The sequence below is a fragment of the Pituophis catenifer genome, unplaced genomic scaffold (assembly GCF_029215685.1).
Source record: "Pituophis catenifer annectens isolate HBS135680 unplaced genomic scaffold, rPitCat1.0.hap2 SCAF_6, whole genome shotgun sequence".
Lineage (NCBI taxonomy): Eukaryota > Metazoa > Chordata > Lepidosauria > Squamata > Colubridae > Pituophis > Pituophis catenifer.
Genome location: NW_027256886.1, coordinates 45377004 through 45391057, shown reverse-complemented (window position 1 = coordinate 45391057; position 14054 = coordinate 45377004). Strand labels below are relative to the sequence as shown.

The 14054-nt window shown below is 38.5% G+C and overlaps 2 protein-coding genes across 2 annotated transcripts in view; one reads left to right on the top strand and one right to left on the bottom strand.

Moving 5' to 3' along the window:
• Positions 1-8025, bottom strand: part of PDCD11 (programmed cell death 11) — a 31131-nt gene extending 23106 nt beyond the window's left edge. Inside the window, exons 1-7 of the mRNA XM_070946462.1 lie at positions 7969-8025; positions 6472-6586; positions 3972-4103; positions 3351-3518; positions 2758-2919; positions 1383-1506; positions 834-1015 (exon numbers count right to left, since the gene is read on the bottom strand). Coding sequence (XP_070802563.1) covers positions 834-1015; positions 1383-1506; positions 2758-2919; positions 3351-3518; positions 3972-4103; positions 6472-6576 — 873 coding nt within the window. The 5' untranslated portion in view covers positions 6577-6586; positions 7969-8025. The remainder of the gene's footprint in view (positions 1-833; positions 1016-1382; positions 1507-2757; positions 2920-3350; positions 3519-3971; positions 4104-6471; positions 6587-7968) is intronic.
• Positions 8026-8221: 196 nt separating this feature from the next.
• Positions 8222-13646, top strand: ATP5MK (ATP synthase membrane subunit k). The gene is made up of 4 exons (XM_070945800.1): positions 8222-8330; positions 11858-11955; positions 12034-12117; positions 13564-13646. Exons 2-3 carry the CDS (start codon positions 11869-11871, stop codon positions 12115-12117), a joined length of 171 nt encoding a protein of 56 aa, XP_070801901.1. The 5' UTR covers positions 8222-8330; positions 11858-11868; the 3' UTR covers positions 13564-13646.
• Positions 13647-14054: the final 408 nt, after the last annotated feature.

Sequence of the window (14054 nt, the reverse complement as noted above, 5' to 3'; positions counted from 1 at the left end):
TGATGTATAAGATAATACAATGAAAGACCTTCCTGGCCATAGCTGCCACCTACTCTTTGAACAAGAGCTGTGAGTCCAGGACCAATTGCAAACTGTGCCATACTTCCTTCTAGAACTAAAATTGAAAAATCCCAAGAGAAATGGTCCATGACCTCCCAGCCATTCAGATTAGCTAGGATTGATCCTATGTTTGCTCCTTCTCATCTAGATCCCAACATCCTCACACTATTACAACAGGTAATCTTGATAGGTTCACTTAGTAGGCGTGGGTCAAGATATTTAACTGTATCAGCAGATCCTTGAAGCCTGACCTCATGATGAGGGATGAGCTTGTCCAACAGTTTTAAGTAGATATTAAATAGGAATACTGAGAGGATCAAGTCTTGTGGGAGTCCACAGCACAGGTGGCTTAGTTTTAATCACTCCTCCTTTACCAACAGTGAATGGAACTGGGCTTTGGGAAAGGAGGAGAATCAGCATTCTTGCTACCCTTGATTCTGGGAAGCAAATGAGATACAATTCAAAACCCACTCTCACTTTGAAGGAAATGAAATTAATATAGAATTGTTGCATAACAAATTTTAGTAGGAGGGCTTATAAAATTCAGTATCTGCCTACATAGTTTCCAACATCATTTTGAGTCTAGAAGAATGAAAATTGCAATCAAGCAGATATCTGCCTACTATATAGACTCTTGGATTAATAGATCAAAAACTGGTTCTTAACTTCAATATGGATGAGGTATGCCCACTATAAATATAACTTTCTTTTCTTTTCTTTTCTTTTTTTTTTTTTTGTATCTATGCCTATAGACAATTGAGAAATGATTTTACCTCCTGAACCTGGGCTTTCACCACTAGCCCAGGTAGCAAGTTGGCAAGTGACCAGTTTTGTTTTTCTGTGGCAATGGCTGAAGCAACCTCAGACTGATTGATGGATATGCGGATTATTCTTCCACCATTCTTTACTTCTTCAATAAGGCAGTTCAGATATTGCCCTATCATCAGTTCAGTCCCTATAAATCCAGCATGCAGAATAAAATATCTCCTCAGTAATTATTTGCTATAACGTTTCTGTTATTGTCATACTTTTCAGCACTTGCTATTTCATTGATTCATCAATTTCATCACGACTGATAGATTGTTTAAATGACCAAAAAACAAACATGCATCTCATTTAAAAAGCCTAGAAAGGTTGATCAAATATGGAAAATAGCTATTGTACATTGAATTAAATACACACATACAGAGACACACAGAACTTTGTAATGGTTTTTGTCACTATTCATTTTCATAGCTAAAATTTCATAATCCCTAGACTCACCTACTTCCTCTTCCCCACACCCCCAATGCTACGCTCAAAACAACTATAAAAAGTCTTACCTTTGGTGAGTGATTGCAGGTAGCCTTGGGCTTTCTGCCGAGGAAGAAATGCTTTTGTTCCAGGAATACCTATATCAATAAGGTAACCATGGTCTTCTATACTAGATACGCATCCAGAGAGTAGCTATTCAAAGATATAAAATGTTGAATTAAATATATATAAAGAGATTGTTATTCATATTGTTCTGTGTCCCCTACTTTTCATTAATTTACTAAGTTTATACTGAAAAGGAAAAAAGCCATTGACTTTCCCAAGACCTTAATTGCTAATTGCCCAAATCTTAATGGAGTTTTAAAAATATTGTCATTATATTGTACAACAAAATTGTCATTGGGATCCTGCTGACACAATGGGTGACACAATGAGCACGTCTAGCAACAAATACATGTACGTGTGTGTGTGCATGTGTGTGTCTGTCTGTCTATCCATTTATCTACTTCCCTCCCTACCTCCAAAAGGATATATTCATAGACACACACACACACACACACACACACACAAACATATATATCCCATTATGTTTATCTCCAGAGCTAGCCTTTTTTAATGATTTATAATTTAACTTGTGTTTTCCCAGAAGCCACACAGACTTCCCACATAGTAGTGAGTGCAGCTACAGGTAATCCTTGATTTATATCAATTGTTTAAACTTTAAAGGCTGTTCACAGTCACAATGGCCTTGGGATGGTTACTTTAGTATACCCGTTTAAGAACTGCAGTGATTCACTTAACAACTATGGCAAGAAATGTCATAAAATGGGGCAAAACTTACTTAACAAATGTCTCACTTAGCAACAGAAATTTGGGGCTCAATTGTGATCATAAATTGAGGACCCAGTTGTGGGGGCAATAAGCTGACTTTGTATAAATATACAAAAAGGATGAAGGCTATTGCTGAGCACATTGTAAGCCGCCCTGAGTCTTCGGAGAAGGGCGGCATATAAATCAAATAAAAAAAAAAAAAAAGGACTAGCTGTATTCAAGACAAATCCATTTTATAACAGCAACTTTTAAAAATCTGTGTGATGTTCAGGCCATTCCCATGAAACTTATTTCTTAGATTTTATGTGTGGCACTTGTTCATTACCTTATAAACCTGTTTGTATATTTCAGCATTTTAAACCAATATGCACTATCTTAATGCTATTTCTTTGAATTTTCCTATAAAACTCTACAGGTAAAAATGTAATTTTGGAATTTGACTTTTTAACCCACCTTTGTTTTCTTTAATTGCACTGCTGTCATTTGTAATCACTCTTTTGCTTACAGTTTAACAAAAATGTGTTTTTTTCCTAACTGTCTCAAACAATTTGGGAGAAATTGTTCATTTAATAAATATGAAAAATAAGATGAGGAAAATCTTGAGTTACTAACCATGCCTGCTTTCAAAACTGTAGGATTCAAACCTTTGTTGACATCTTTTGGATTAATGGTTAAGTGTATCTTCTGATGTCCCATAGCATTCTTTTCTGTGCCTTCCACAGCACATCTCACCAACATTCCTGGAGGAAACAAGTCTGAGAGAGAATTCAGTTCCTGCAAGAAAATTCAAGAGGGAGTAGAAAAAATAAGGAAAGAAATGTGGCAAGGTGCTTTCTAGCTTTCACAGCAAGTAACATAATAACACTTTTTCCCCAGGGTATATTCGGTAAATTGAATGTATTTTGACATTGTTAGCAAATGATGTTACAGACTGGATTCATAGCAAATTGTGTTATAGACTGGACTCACAGCAAAATATATATCACAATTAAGATTAAGTTCAAGAATTGTACTTATATCCTAATTCCAATGGCTGTCCTCAGTTCTTTTGGCAAACAAACACCCATATCTATGTATTCAAAACCTGGAACTTTGCAGATCAAAATGTGGTTTGATTAGGAGCAAAGCAAACCACAAGGCAACTATGAAAGCCAGATTTGTTGATCTTCATGGATTTCATCTATCAATTCCACATCATGTCTTACCTCCACAGGCTCATCAGTGGCCACCTGCTTATTTAGTAGTTCACTATAGGCATCACATAGGCATGTTATTTTCACAAATCCAGTAAGACCATTTGGTAAGCTGATCACCAGATCAAATTCATTACTCTTTTTCACACATCCTAACAGCAGTGTTCCTTCTGTGAGAGACTGTTGAAGACAAGCAAACCTTAATAAGCAACAATCATAAATATACTTTTGCATGGTTTTGCACACAAAGCTTCTGTTAATACAGGTAATATGAATTTAAGGAGATGCAACAAAGCACCCAGAAAAAATCCAGTTAGGTGGAAAGGAAACCAAATCCCCATTTCAAGATCAAAGATCTGTAACTTGTTGAGAGCTTATACTGAGCTTCAGAGTATAATCAAACTTTGGCTGGATTCAAACATCTGTCTTCTACCAACATGTGGTTTATTTGTGTCCTTAGCACCTTGTGCAAATCTAACTAACTGATATTCATTCAATATTATGCCATGTAAACAGGGCTTAGGAATTATTTTATCATGGTGACACATCATCTAATAGAATCAATTGGAATAGTCAAGTAGAATTGTAAATCATAGCACCATAGATAAATTACAGTACAAATTACCAACCAACCTCTGCTGACAAAAGTTCAAAATCTTTAGCACTGGTTTTTGAAACAGCTTTCTTTTCAAACTTAAGTTTTTTTGGCTCCTTTTGATCTTCATGTTTTTTCTTTCTTTTCCGAGTTACTTCTTCATGTTGAGTCTAAAACAGATTACATAAAAATACAAAAGTTGCTTCCTCAATTCTAGATGTTAGTAATTGGGAGTCACCCCGTTGCGGGTAGGATGCGGGATCTGAGGTGGAGGGGAGGGTGAGTAGGCGGCAGCCGAGAGGTGGGTCCAAAAAGAGGCCAAGCCTTGCTATGTTGCCCCTGAGGCGGCCCTTCAGCCGAACAGGCAGGTCCAAAGTGGGTCTCCCTCACACGGTATGCAGCTTTCCGCGTTTAATTTTTGGAGCTGCCCGGGTGAGGGCAGCCTACTGGTCCTGGATCCATCCCCCCCTCCCGAGCGGCAATCCCTGCCACCACCATGCGAGACAGCCAGCCTAGCCCGTGCCCAGCGTTCCTGGCCAGTCCCCCGGGGCCTGCAAGCAAAGGAACAATTGCCCTGTGCCAGCCGGCCCGAGCCCACCCAGTCATGTTGTGGGAGTGCCTGGCTTCCCAGCCACCCCGGGACAGCAACAGGAAGACACTCCCCTCATCCCACGGCAACCCTCAGTTCCCGCCGCTTTGGCTTGGAGCTGGAAGCCGCGGCCAGGATCACTCCTAGTTTTGCTGTCCATCGCAGCTAGGAATCTCAAATAAAGCTGAGAATGAACACTTGTGTTGTAGCCAATCGGGGCGCCAGATAGGCAGGCGCAGGCCCCCTGCAAACTCTGTTGACTTCCGAGAAGCCCAGCCGAAGTTTTGCTTGCAGAGGCACCAGGACTCCTGACGACAGGATGGGGTCCTTTAGGCACTTAGCTTGGCCATACCAGCCTCTCCCTCCACCTCAGTGAGTGGCGCACAAAACTTCGGCCGAGAGACGGCGTTTGCAGGGGGCTGATCTAACACCTGCTTCTGGGACCCAGGGGACCCCCAAATGTGCCCATTCCGTTTAGCATCTGACCACACTGTCAAGACTTTGAGACTTGGCCTACTTCTTTTTGAAGTTATATTTTTTTAGATGCCCAGAATAGAAGTGGTGCTCTCCAAAGGTGTGAATGTTCTGGAAAGCTTCACTCACAACATTTTGGAAGATGCAGCTCCCATGTGAGGAGTTCCTCTCCCTGCCTCTTTTCCCCATTTGGGCTCTTAGAAATCCTTTCTTAGGGAGCACAGAGCCAGGTATTTCAATGCCCTGAAGGTCCTCGGCCTGCCTAGCCTTCACCTTCTCCCTTCACAGCAAAAGGAGCTTTTTCTCTGTGTGCACAGAGGCTGGGCATTTTTCTGCAAGGAGCTTTCTTACATATTCTCATTAGGGGTAATCCTCAACTTATGGCCACAACTGAGGCAAAATTTCCATTGCTAAGCAAGATTTAAGTGAGTTTTGCACCGTTTTGTGATTTTCCTTGCCACCGTTAAGTGATGTTCACTAGTAGTAAATAGAGATTGTATCTTGTTGAGGTCTTCTGAGGCAAGCAGCCGGGAGGCGGGGCCAGGCATGAGTGATGTTGAGTTGGCCACACACACCCACTCACATGACCACCCAGCCATGCCTACCCAGCCGGTCATTAGAGCAGAGAACAGTTGTTAAATTATTTGAATCCCACCGCTGCATCAAGATCACAGGAAACGATAGGAGCACTCTATATTATACTAGTGATTTGGAATACTGCATCCAGTTCTAGTCACCAAGATTAAAAAAAAGATGCTGAGGCCCTAGAAAGAGTGCAGAGAACAACAACAAAAATGATAAAAAGTATGATGAATGTTAAGGGAACAAGTTATGCTTTAGCCTGGGGGTTCCCAACAGGAGGTGCGAGACGATATTCCAGAGGGTACAAAAACTTGGGTTTAGAAGTTTCAAAATTATAGTGTATATGTATAACTATATGCATTTAATTATTTATTTTAAAGGATGCGAGAATATATCAGAAGTGTTCTAGGGGCACGGGGTATAGAAAAGGTTGTGACCCTCTGCTTTGGCCTAAGAGAAGGCTTAGGGGAGACATGATGGCAATCTTCCAATACTTGAAGAGCTGTAACAGGGAAGAGGGTATCGATTTCATCTTCACAGCACTTGAGGGTAGGACAAGAAGCAATGGGTGGAAGCTCATTAGAGGGGGATTCAATCTCGAAATAAAGAGAAATTTCCTGAAAGTGGCAACAATTAATCAATGGAAAAGCTTGCTTGATGGAGTTGCGGATACTCGTCATTGGAGGCTTTCAAGAAGAGACTGGGCAACCATTTGTCTGGGATGATATAAGGGGGCAGGGGATTGGACTAGACCTCCAAGATCCCTTCCAGCCCTATGATTCTAAGAAAGTCAAGGAATAAGGCAATTGATATCAGTCACAAAACTATTTACCGGTATTTGGAGGAATCAACAGCCTGAGACAATAGAAGTTAAATGTTTCTAATTTGCATACCTTGAATAAATTATCATCTTTTTCTGTTGATTGTCTGACTGTTTTTTCTTCCTGTCCTTTCTTCTGTGTACCACCTCTTGGAAAAGTCTCCTCCATAGATGACATGGTTGTTTTTCTGTATAAAAGGAAACTAAACTATTAGAGTTTATATATCATCAGGATAAAATCATAGAACATAAGTATTATTTCATTTTAGGAATGAGATGACAGACATTAAATCATAAGAATATAAAATATTTGACTCATTTTATTAAAATATTACTGGTAGCTCTTTAGCCATTCTAACAGTGTCAAAAATTGGAACCATCCAAATATATATATGATCCCCATGTCATCTTCTGGGTAAGTTAAGCGGGTAATGATGGGAAGTTCAAAACAACCAAAAGACATGAGATAAGGGAAGGCCAATGCATTATGGGATACTGATAATCAAGATTCATTCTTTATCAATAACTAAGTCCTGGGCCAGAGGGACCATAGACATTTTAATTGACTACATTATACAAATATTCTAAAATTCAAGTGTTTTAGCAGTGGCTGACAATTTTCAGTTCTTTTTATCAGTGAGCTGTAGTTTCACAATGGCTAGTTGTCAAGATTGACAGATGATTTTTCTATGACTTATTAAACTAAAGCTTTTCAATTTGGGATGGAAACCGTTTCAACTGAATTCATAGTCAATTATTGAATTCATATCGTGAAAGTAGTTAAAATGAGCTTTACTTAAAAACAATATCCTGGAAATTCTGAAGAGTTAATCTAGATCCTGAAATTCCTTGTACAGCATCACAGTGTCCCTATTACTATTATCTATAGAAACAATCCTTATAGTCAATTCAAATAAATATGAATTTGTAACGGAGAAGGAAAGTAACAGTCTTTGCTATGTGTCTGCTTCAAAGAAATGTTAACCTCAGCTGGCCTCTCAAACATTTAATTAGCTATTTTTATATCTCACTATCAGCATAAAACTGCAATAAAAATAAATTAACGTTTACTTTGGTTTGTTATTATATTTCTGAACTTTAAGTAACATTGTTATTATTTTCTTGTACAGAACTTTTTCAATCCAAAGCAAACCCCACTAAGCATTGTCTCCATGATTTTTAAAAAAAATGTTAAAAATAAGTAAAAAACTGGGATGCTGTTTTCAGCATATTACAGAAAATATTGAGCAAACACAATGTCTGAAGCACTTGGCATCTAAAACAAGCATTCTGGAAAATGCTGTTATGCTTTCCTATTAAAAGGTATGATTGATTCACTGTTTGGAATGGTCTTTCAGGTACATATTTAGTCTTATTCGTGTATTTCAGCGGAGACTATAAATCCACTCCGCAACGCTTGTGGTTCACACAAGTTCAACACGTGGAACTCGCGTTGCTTTCTTCCTCCATTCCCAGTTCGGTAAACCTTCCCTTTTTACCTCCTGCTCCATTCCTTCTCCCCGCCACCCGCCTTCTTCCAAAGAACCCATCTTACATTCCTCAAACTTACTTTAACGTATCAATCTCACGCTTGAAGAAGAGACACCATTTGTTCCTTGACCCGGAATGGAAAACGATGCCGGGGAAAAAAAAAAAGGTAGAAGGGAGTGAAGCCGATTACTAAGTAACCATAGAGCAACGGCACTGATTTCCGTCACAGAAGGTAGGCACTAGTAATTTGACGAGCATATTCATCGGCCAATTAAAAAAACCGGTGTTGGCCACAGTTCCGGTTTGGATAAATAAAGTCCCGCCCCAGCTTATCGAAGATTGGTTAGGGAAGGTTGGTCAATTGAATGACTCCATTTTGTACATGAAGGGCATTGAGTCGTTCATACCTAGAGCAGGAGGCGGCAGCGGATAGGAAACGCGGTGGGTGCCGCCTTGTCTTGTTATTGGTATTTGTGAATAATATTTCTCAGCATGCTTTGAAGTAAATTAAACTTTGCCTATTGCAATATATAAATAACTAGGGGTTGAATACCAATTTTGTTCTGCAATTATTTGAAAGATTATGCCTGCATGATTATGCACCAAGACAAATTCCTTGTGTGTTCAATCACACTTGGGCAATAAAAAAACTCTATTCTATTCTATTTTACAAACGTGGCTATTTTTATAGCATCCTTCTCAACCGGAGTCTTCCATTTGTTTTGAATCACAGCTTTTGTAATTACAATATCTGGCAACGTGACAGTCCAACAGTTTTGAAAGGCACCAGAAGGACGAAAAATGGTCAGTAGGATCATTTGCTGCCTGATAAATGGGACTATGTACTGGGGTATGCAGAGCTACCTTATTTCCCTCAACCGGCATCCTGGAATTGTATAGTGATTTTTTTTGTTCCTGGATGGTTAAATTGAATTTATGTTTGAGCAGTGCTGCCTGTCTATAGGAGATGAACCGTCTCCTTCATATTTCATATTTTCTGTTCTTAAAATATGAATATAATATAAATATAAATTCAGGTGGAAAAGGAATCTACCTGTGCTCATCTAGATAGAAAAGTAAAATACTTGTTAAGTGGTTTTCATATAATGGACTACTTTGCTTCAGTTGTTGTACTGGATTGATTTATACCCCCCCAGGCCCCCCATCTCAAATCCTAAAGGGATGGAATATACCTCCCTACTTTTCTATTCACTGTAATCAGATACGGATGTGTTGAATGCTATGACATTTTGCCCCTTTATCTGGGGAAATGAATTGTCATTCACTTCAAAGTTCATAATTGAGTACAATGTTAATTGATCCTTAAATAGGATGTTGCTTTTGCTTTTTCTGTTACTGGCTGAAAAATTTGGTGCTCTAAGAATACCTACAACATCCTCCTGTGCCAAAAACAGCATTATCCTACACCCCAGCCTAAGCAGAATACTCCCTTGTTACCTATTGTACATCGTAGCTCCCTCTCCTAGTTGCATGCAACTTTTTGTTTTACTGGATGTCTGGAAATGTGGTTAGCCTAGGAGAAGATGAAGCTAGGCTAGGTATCTTGATTGTCATAGGTTGCTTTTGAGGGTACTGGGAAACAGATTGGTCCATTGTGGAAACAAACACCAAAGAAGTTAAAATCTGTACACTGTCTTGTCTAGCACTAACAACTTGCTAAAGGCTTCCAGTGGGAGGAACAAGTCATTGTTGAACTTTAACTGTAGAGGTGCCTGGAGGAAACATCTGGACACATTTCAGACAGATTTTAGGTCACAGGTATCAAACTTGATCACGTCACGTGATGTATCACATTTTTTAACTTTTGCAGAGCTAGGGTGGTTGTAGCCTGCAGGTGACACATCTAGTCCGCAGGCTGCCAGTTTGACACCCCTATTTTAAGTCAACATTCAGCTTAAGAGAGAGCATTCATTGCATTTATGTATAGCTTCTGGTCCTTCTGGCCTTGTTTGATCTCACAGTTGCTTTCAATACCATCCATTATAGTATTCTTTTAAGTTCTCTTCAAGGGTTGAAGAGGGGGGAGTGATCAAACTTAAAGCCTTAATTGGTAATAGGGGGGATGGTGTAGGACTCTATTCTCTCCCCAATCCTATTCAACATTTAGGTGAAACAGCTGGTTAACATCCTTCATGGGTCATTGATAATGTAATTCTCAACTATGATCAAATAAATGATGCTGTCAAATTGCCAGGAGACTCTCCAAGACTGGATGGAGAGGAACAGATCCTAGCAAGACAGAGTGGCATTGGGTTTCAAGATCTGTCAATTTCAATGAGATTCCATTGTTAAATCTGAGCAGGTGGAATTGGTTTACAATGCAGACTTCTTGAACTCATAGCCCCTGCGCAAAGAACAGGTAGTATTTGTAACCAAGAGGGTCTTTGTACAGTTTCATCTTGTATTTCAGTTGCACTTTTTCTTGGAATGAAAGGCATTACTGTTGCCTATGCCTTAATAACCTCTCAACTAGACTATTGGAATGAGCTTAGTATGGAATTTGGGGCCTGCAATGATTGGGTAGTGATTAGCATCTCTAGACGCACATGTAACACTTCTAATGGCCACATTGGCTATCTATTGGTTTCTGGGTGCAATTCAAAGCCACTCTGGCTTAGTCTGAGACTGAGGTTTAGTTTGTTGTCACCTTTAAAGTTTTCAATGTTTTGGGGCCTGTATCTATGGGGTAGCCTTCTCCCAATAACATCTATCCACTTGATAAGATTCAATAGGGCAGATCTTTTATGTGTTTCTTAATAACAAATTTATTACTTTAGGGACTCTACAGCATGTTTTCTCAGTGCTGCCCCACTCATGGGAATAGCATTGCCCCTGTGTGTGATAGGCCCCTTCCACCTGGCTTCTAGAAAACTAATCAAAATGTGGTTGTTTCATCAAGCCGGAGCAGTTGGATTATTTGGTTCATGAGATTGGATCTTTTATAAAACTGGCTAACTAGAAACCTACTCTACAAATATTAAAGTTAAAATTAAAAATATAATTAAAATAATGTATTTTAAAACAATTAAAATATTGAGAGCCTGGCTTACTAGGTATGTTTTTAACTCCTCCTAAATTGTAATAAGGATAGGGATTGTTTCAACTCCAATAGCACTTTGTTCCTCAACTATGAGCTTTGCCAAAGCAGAATTATCTGCAACATATCTAAAATTTGCCCCATTAATTGTTTAGGAGTGGAAGGCAGATTATATTGGATGGTCATGTAAGGGTCTTGGCCCTAAGCTAAATAAGCCTTTATATACCATGTGAGTATCACTGGGAGTTGGGACAGCATATACAGCATATAAACCTTGAGTTGGACACAATAACCAGTAAGCTTTTTTATACATGGTAGAGGGTTATGTAGCGTCTTCAAAAGTTGATAATTTTACATCCCATTGCATTGTATGCTTGCTGCAATTTTCAAACTAGATTGAAAAACTAAGGGACACACTGTAGTAATCCAGTTTGAGATTTACCACAATATCACAATCCTGAAGCTAAGTCTGTCTCGTGGTAGGAAAGCAGTTGGTTTATCAGCCAAAAGTGATAAAAGGCTCTCTTTGCTACTGGTGTCATTGCTATACTGCACAAGTGTTGGATCCAGGAGGGCCCCAATCTGCAAATCTCTGATCTTCGGGAGAGAATGCAACCTGTTCATAACTGGTATTTCTCCTAGAATCAGTAATACTTCTACCTGTCTTAGTTGTTCATTTATTTGTATACCTGCTTCAGTCCTGGGCTAAATATCCATGGGGTCTTCTGTTAGACTACTTACTTGAGACAGAACTACAAGAAAGCAAGTATGGCTGCTTTGTAACTGTTAGTATGTCAATTGTTATTTGTTTACCAGTTACCAGTAATTTTGTTATGTATTAGAAGTTCATCAGATAAATATAACAAAATTGTTTTAAATTGAAATTAAGGTTAATTTCTATTGCATCTAGATCAAGCAATAATGGCAGGACACGATTCTGGAATACAACACCAATTTACAGGATTTAAGAAATACTTCAATAGCTACACAATAATAGGCAGAAGAAATGTAAGTATCTGCCATTATAATTTTACAGTATCCATTTGAAATTTTGGCTGATCTGACCTGTATGCATTCTGTCTTTAGTATGTGATCCTTACATATGGAAGCCTTCTAGTGTTCTTCCTTGGATATAAAATGAGGAAACCTAAGGAAATTTCACACAAATAAGTAAGTGTCATAATTTGGTAAATAAACAGTAACTTGGATCTAGTAACACTTTTTTCCTAATTTTCTCGTTACATAAAGATTTTATGAAGCTTGCTTAAGAAAAGGGTTTAATTACAGCTAGTTCTCATTGAGTGACCATAGTTGGAAGTGGCTACTTGGTTGCTAAGTGATGCAGTCACAACATAGAAAATCATATAACCACAATCAGCTTACAATGTTACTTTAGCTTTCTTTTGCTTTACAGTATCAGAAGGATTTGACCTGAAACAATTGAGTGAGCCCAAAAGGTTTCCAGAATTTGTCTCTCAGGCAGTTTTACTCTGAGAGCAAATCTTGAAATCCTTTGCCCCGGCCCCCCCACTTCTCCGCCTTTTAGAATGCTCACCCCAGCATTGGGATAATTAGCAAGGGAATTAATGTTTGCATTTATATTTATTGGAGATGAAGGAATTTCAAGGAGTAAGGAGGCACACAATGGGGAATACATATTGAAAGTAATGAGCTGGCACCAGCTGTTTGCCTAGCAAGCTCCTGAGCTGCAAACAAAACCCAAAGATGTGAAATTGATTCAAGTCTAGTCAGCTACAGGCAGTCAACTTCTGCTTGTTAGCTGAACTTGTTAATTTCTGCTTAGCCCTTTTTAATTACTTAGCACTTGGTTGGAGAAAAGCAGCTCAAAACAGCTCACTTGTTTAGCCTATCCTCTTTGAGGACAATGGGTCAGGCGCAGGGCAACATTTACTAATCAGCAAACGTGACAAAGAGACACTGAGATCATAAAAGTGGGCTTTGATCACAAAGTTTATTTTTCCTCACTGTCATAACTTCAGATGATCACTGGCTGAGGCAGACACTAAGCAAGGTCTACCTGTTTTAGCTATTTTTAGTCAATGTACTGAAGCTTACCCTATTTTATTTTCAGTCTAATAATATATCATTCCATACTGTCAATTCTGTAATTCCTTACTTAATGAAGAACTTTTCTGTCACTTCTGATAAACGTTAGTGAGCCTGTTTTTATTTATATGTAGTGTCTATAGATAGTCCTTGTTTAGCGATTATAGTTGAGATTGCAACTTGCTCACTAAGCACTATGGTCACTAAGCAGAAGATCAAATGGCTTCATTGAGTTTACAACCTTCCCATTTGGTTAAGTGAAGCCCTGCGGTTGCTAAGCAAAGCATTTTATGACCACAAGTTACAATTATATTTCCACACTCTCTTAACTTGCTTCTTGCAATGGTAATCACATGACTAGGATGTTGCAATGGTCATAAATGTGAGGGTTGATCACATAGCTTTTTTTATAGTCATAACTTTGAATGGTGGTTAAACAAAGCAAGTTGATAAGCAAGGACTGCCTATACATCCGTTTCCTCATTGAGTCTTAAATAAAAGTTACGCTAGATGATATGTTGACTGAAGTTTCTTTTTTTTCTTGGACAGGTTCTTATTGTTGGACCTTCCTTGTTGTATTGCTGTCTGTGAGTTGCAGAAGCAGATGCAGTTCAGTAAAGCATGAAAAATGACTATATTTGCCTTTAGTATCAATCCATGAGTGAAAACTGTCCAAATTTCTGATGTGTATTATTAATTAAAGAGACCCTCTCTATCTATATTGCCCAAAACCATCTGCTCCAGAATAAATAAGTTGACTCTTATTAACATGAAAGCAAGATCACATCTCTGCCCGAATAGTTCTGAGCGCTGATTTATTTCACTGAAAAGTATTTTCACTATTCTGCCCTTCTAAACAAACAGAATATTCAAGGTAGGCACTATAAAATATATGGAAAGTAAGCTAAAATAGCACAATTAAAAAAAATAGAACAAAGAATTCTTTAGAACAGTTCATGAATGCCCAATTTAAAAAAAATAATTTAAGATTTTAGTCTGAAGATCTTAGTGTATGGACAAGTTTATAATAGAAAAAACAA

What these genes read in the sequence shown, in the direction of transcription:
- ATP5MK (XM_070945800.1), top strand. Translation starts at nt 11,869, where the DNA reads ATGGCAGGACACGATTCTGGAATACAACACCAATTTACAGGATTTAAG. An exon ending in CAATAATAGGCAGAAGAAAT is followed by an intron (nt 11,956 to 12,033) that starts GTAAGTATCTGC and finishes TTCTGTCTTTAG; the next exon opens with TATGTGATCCTTACATATGG.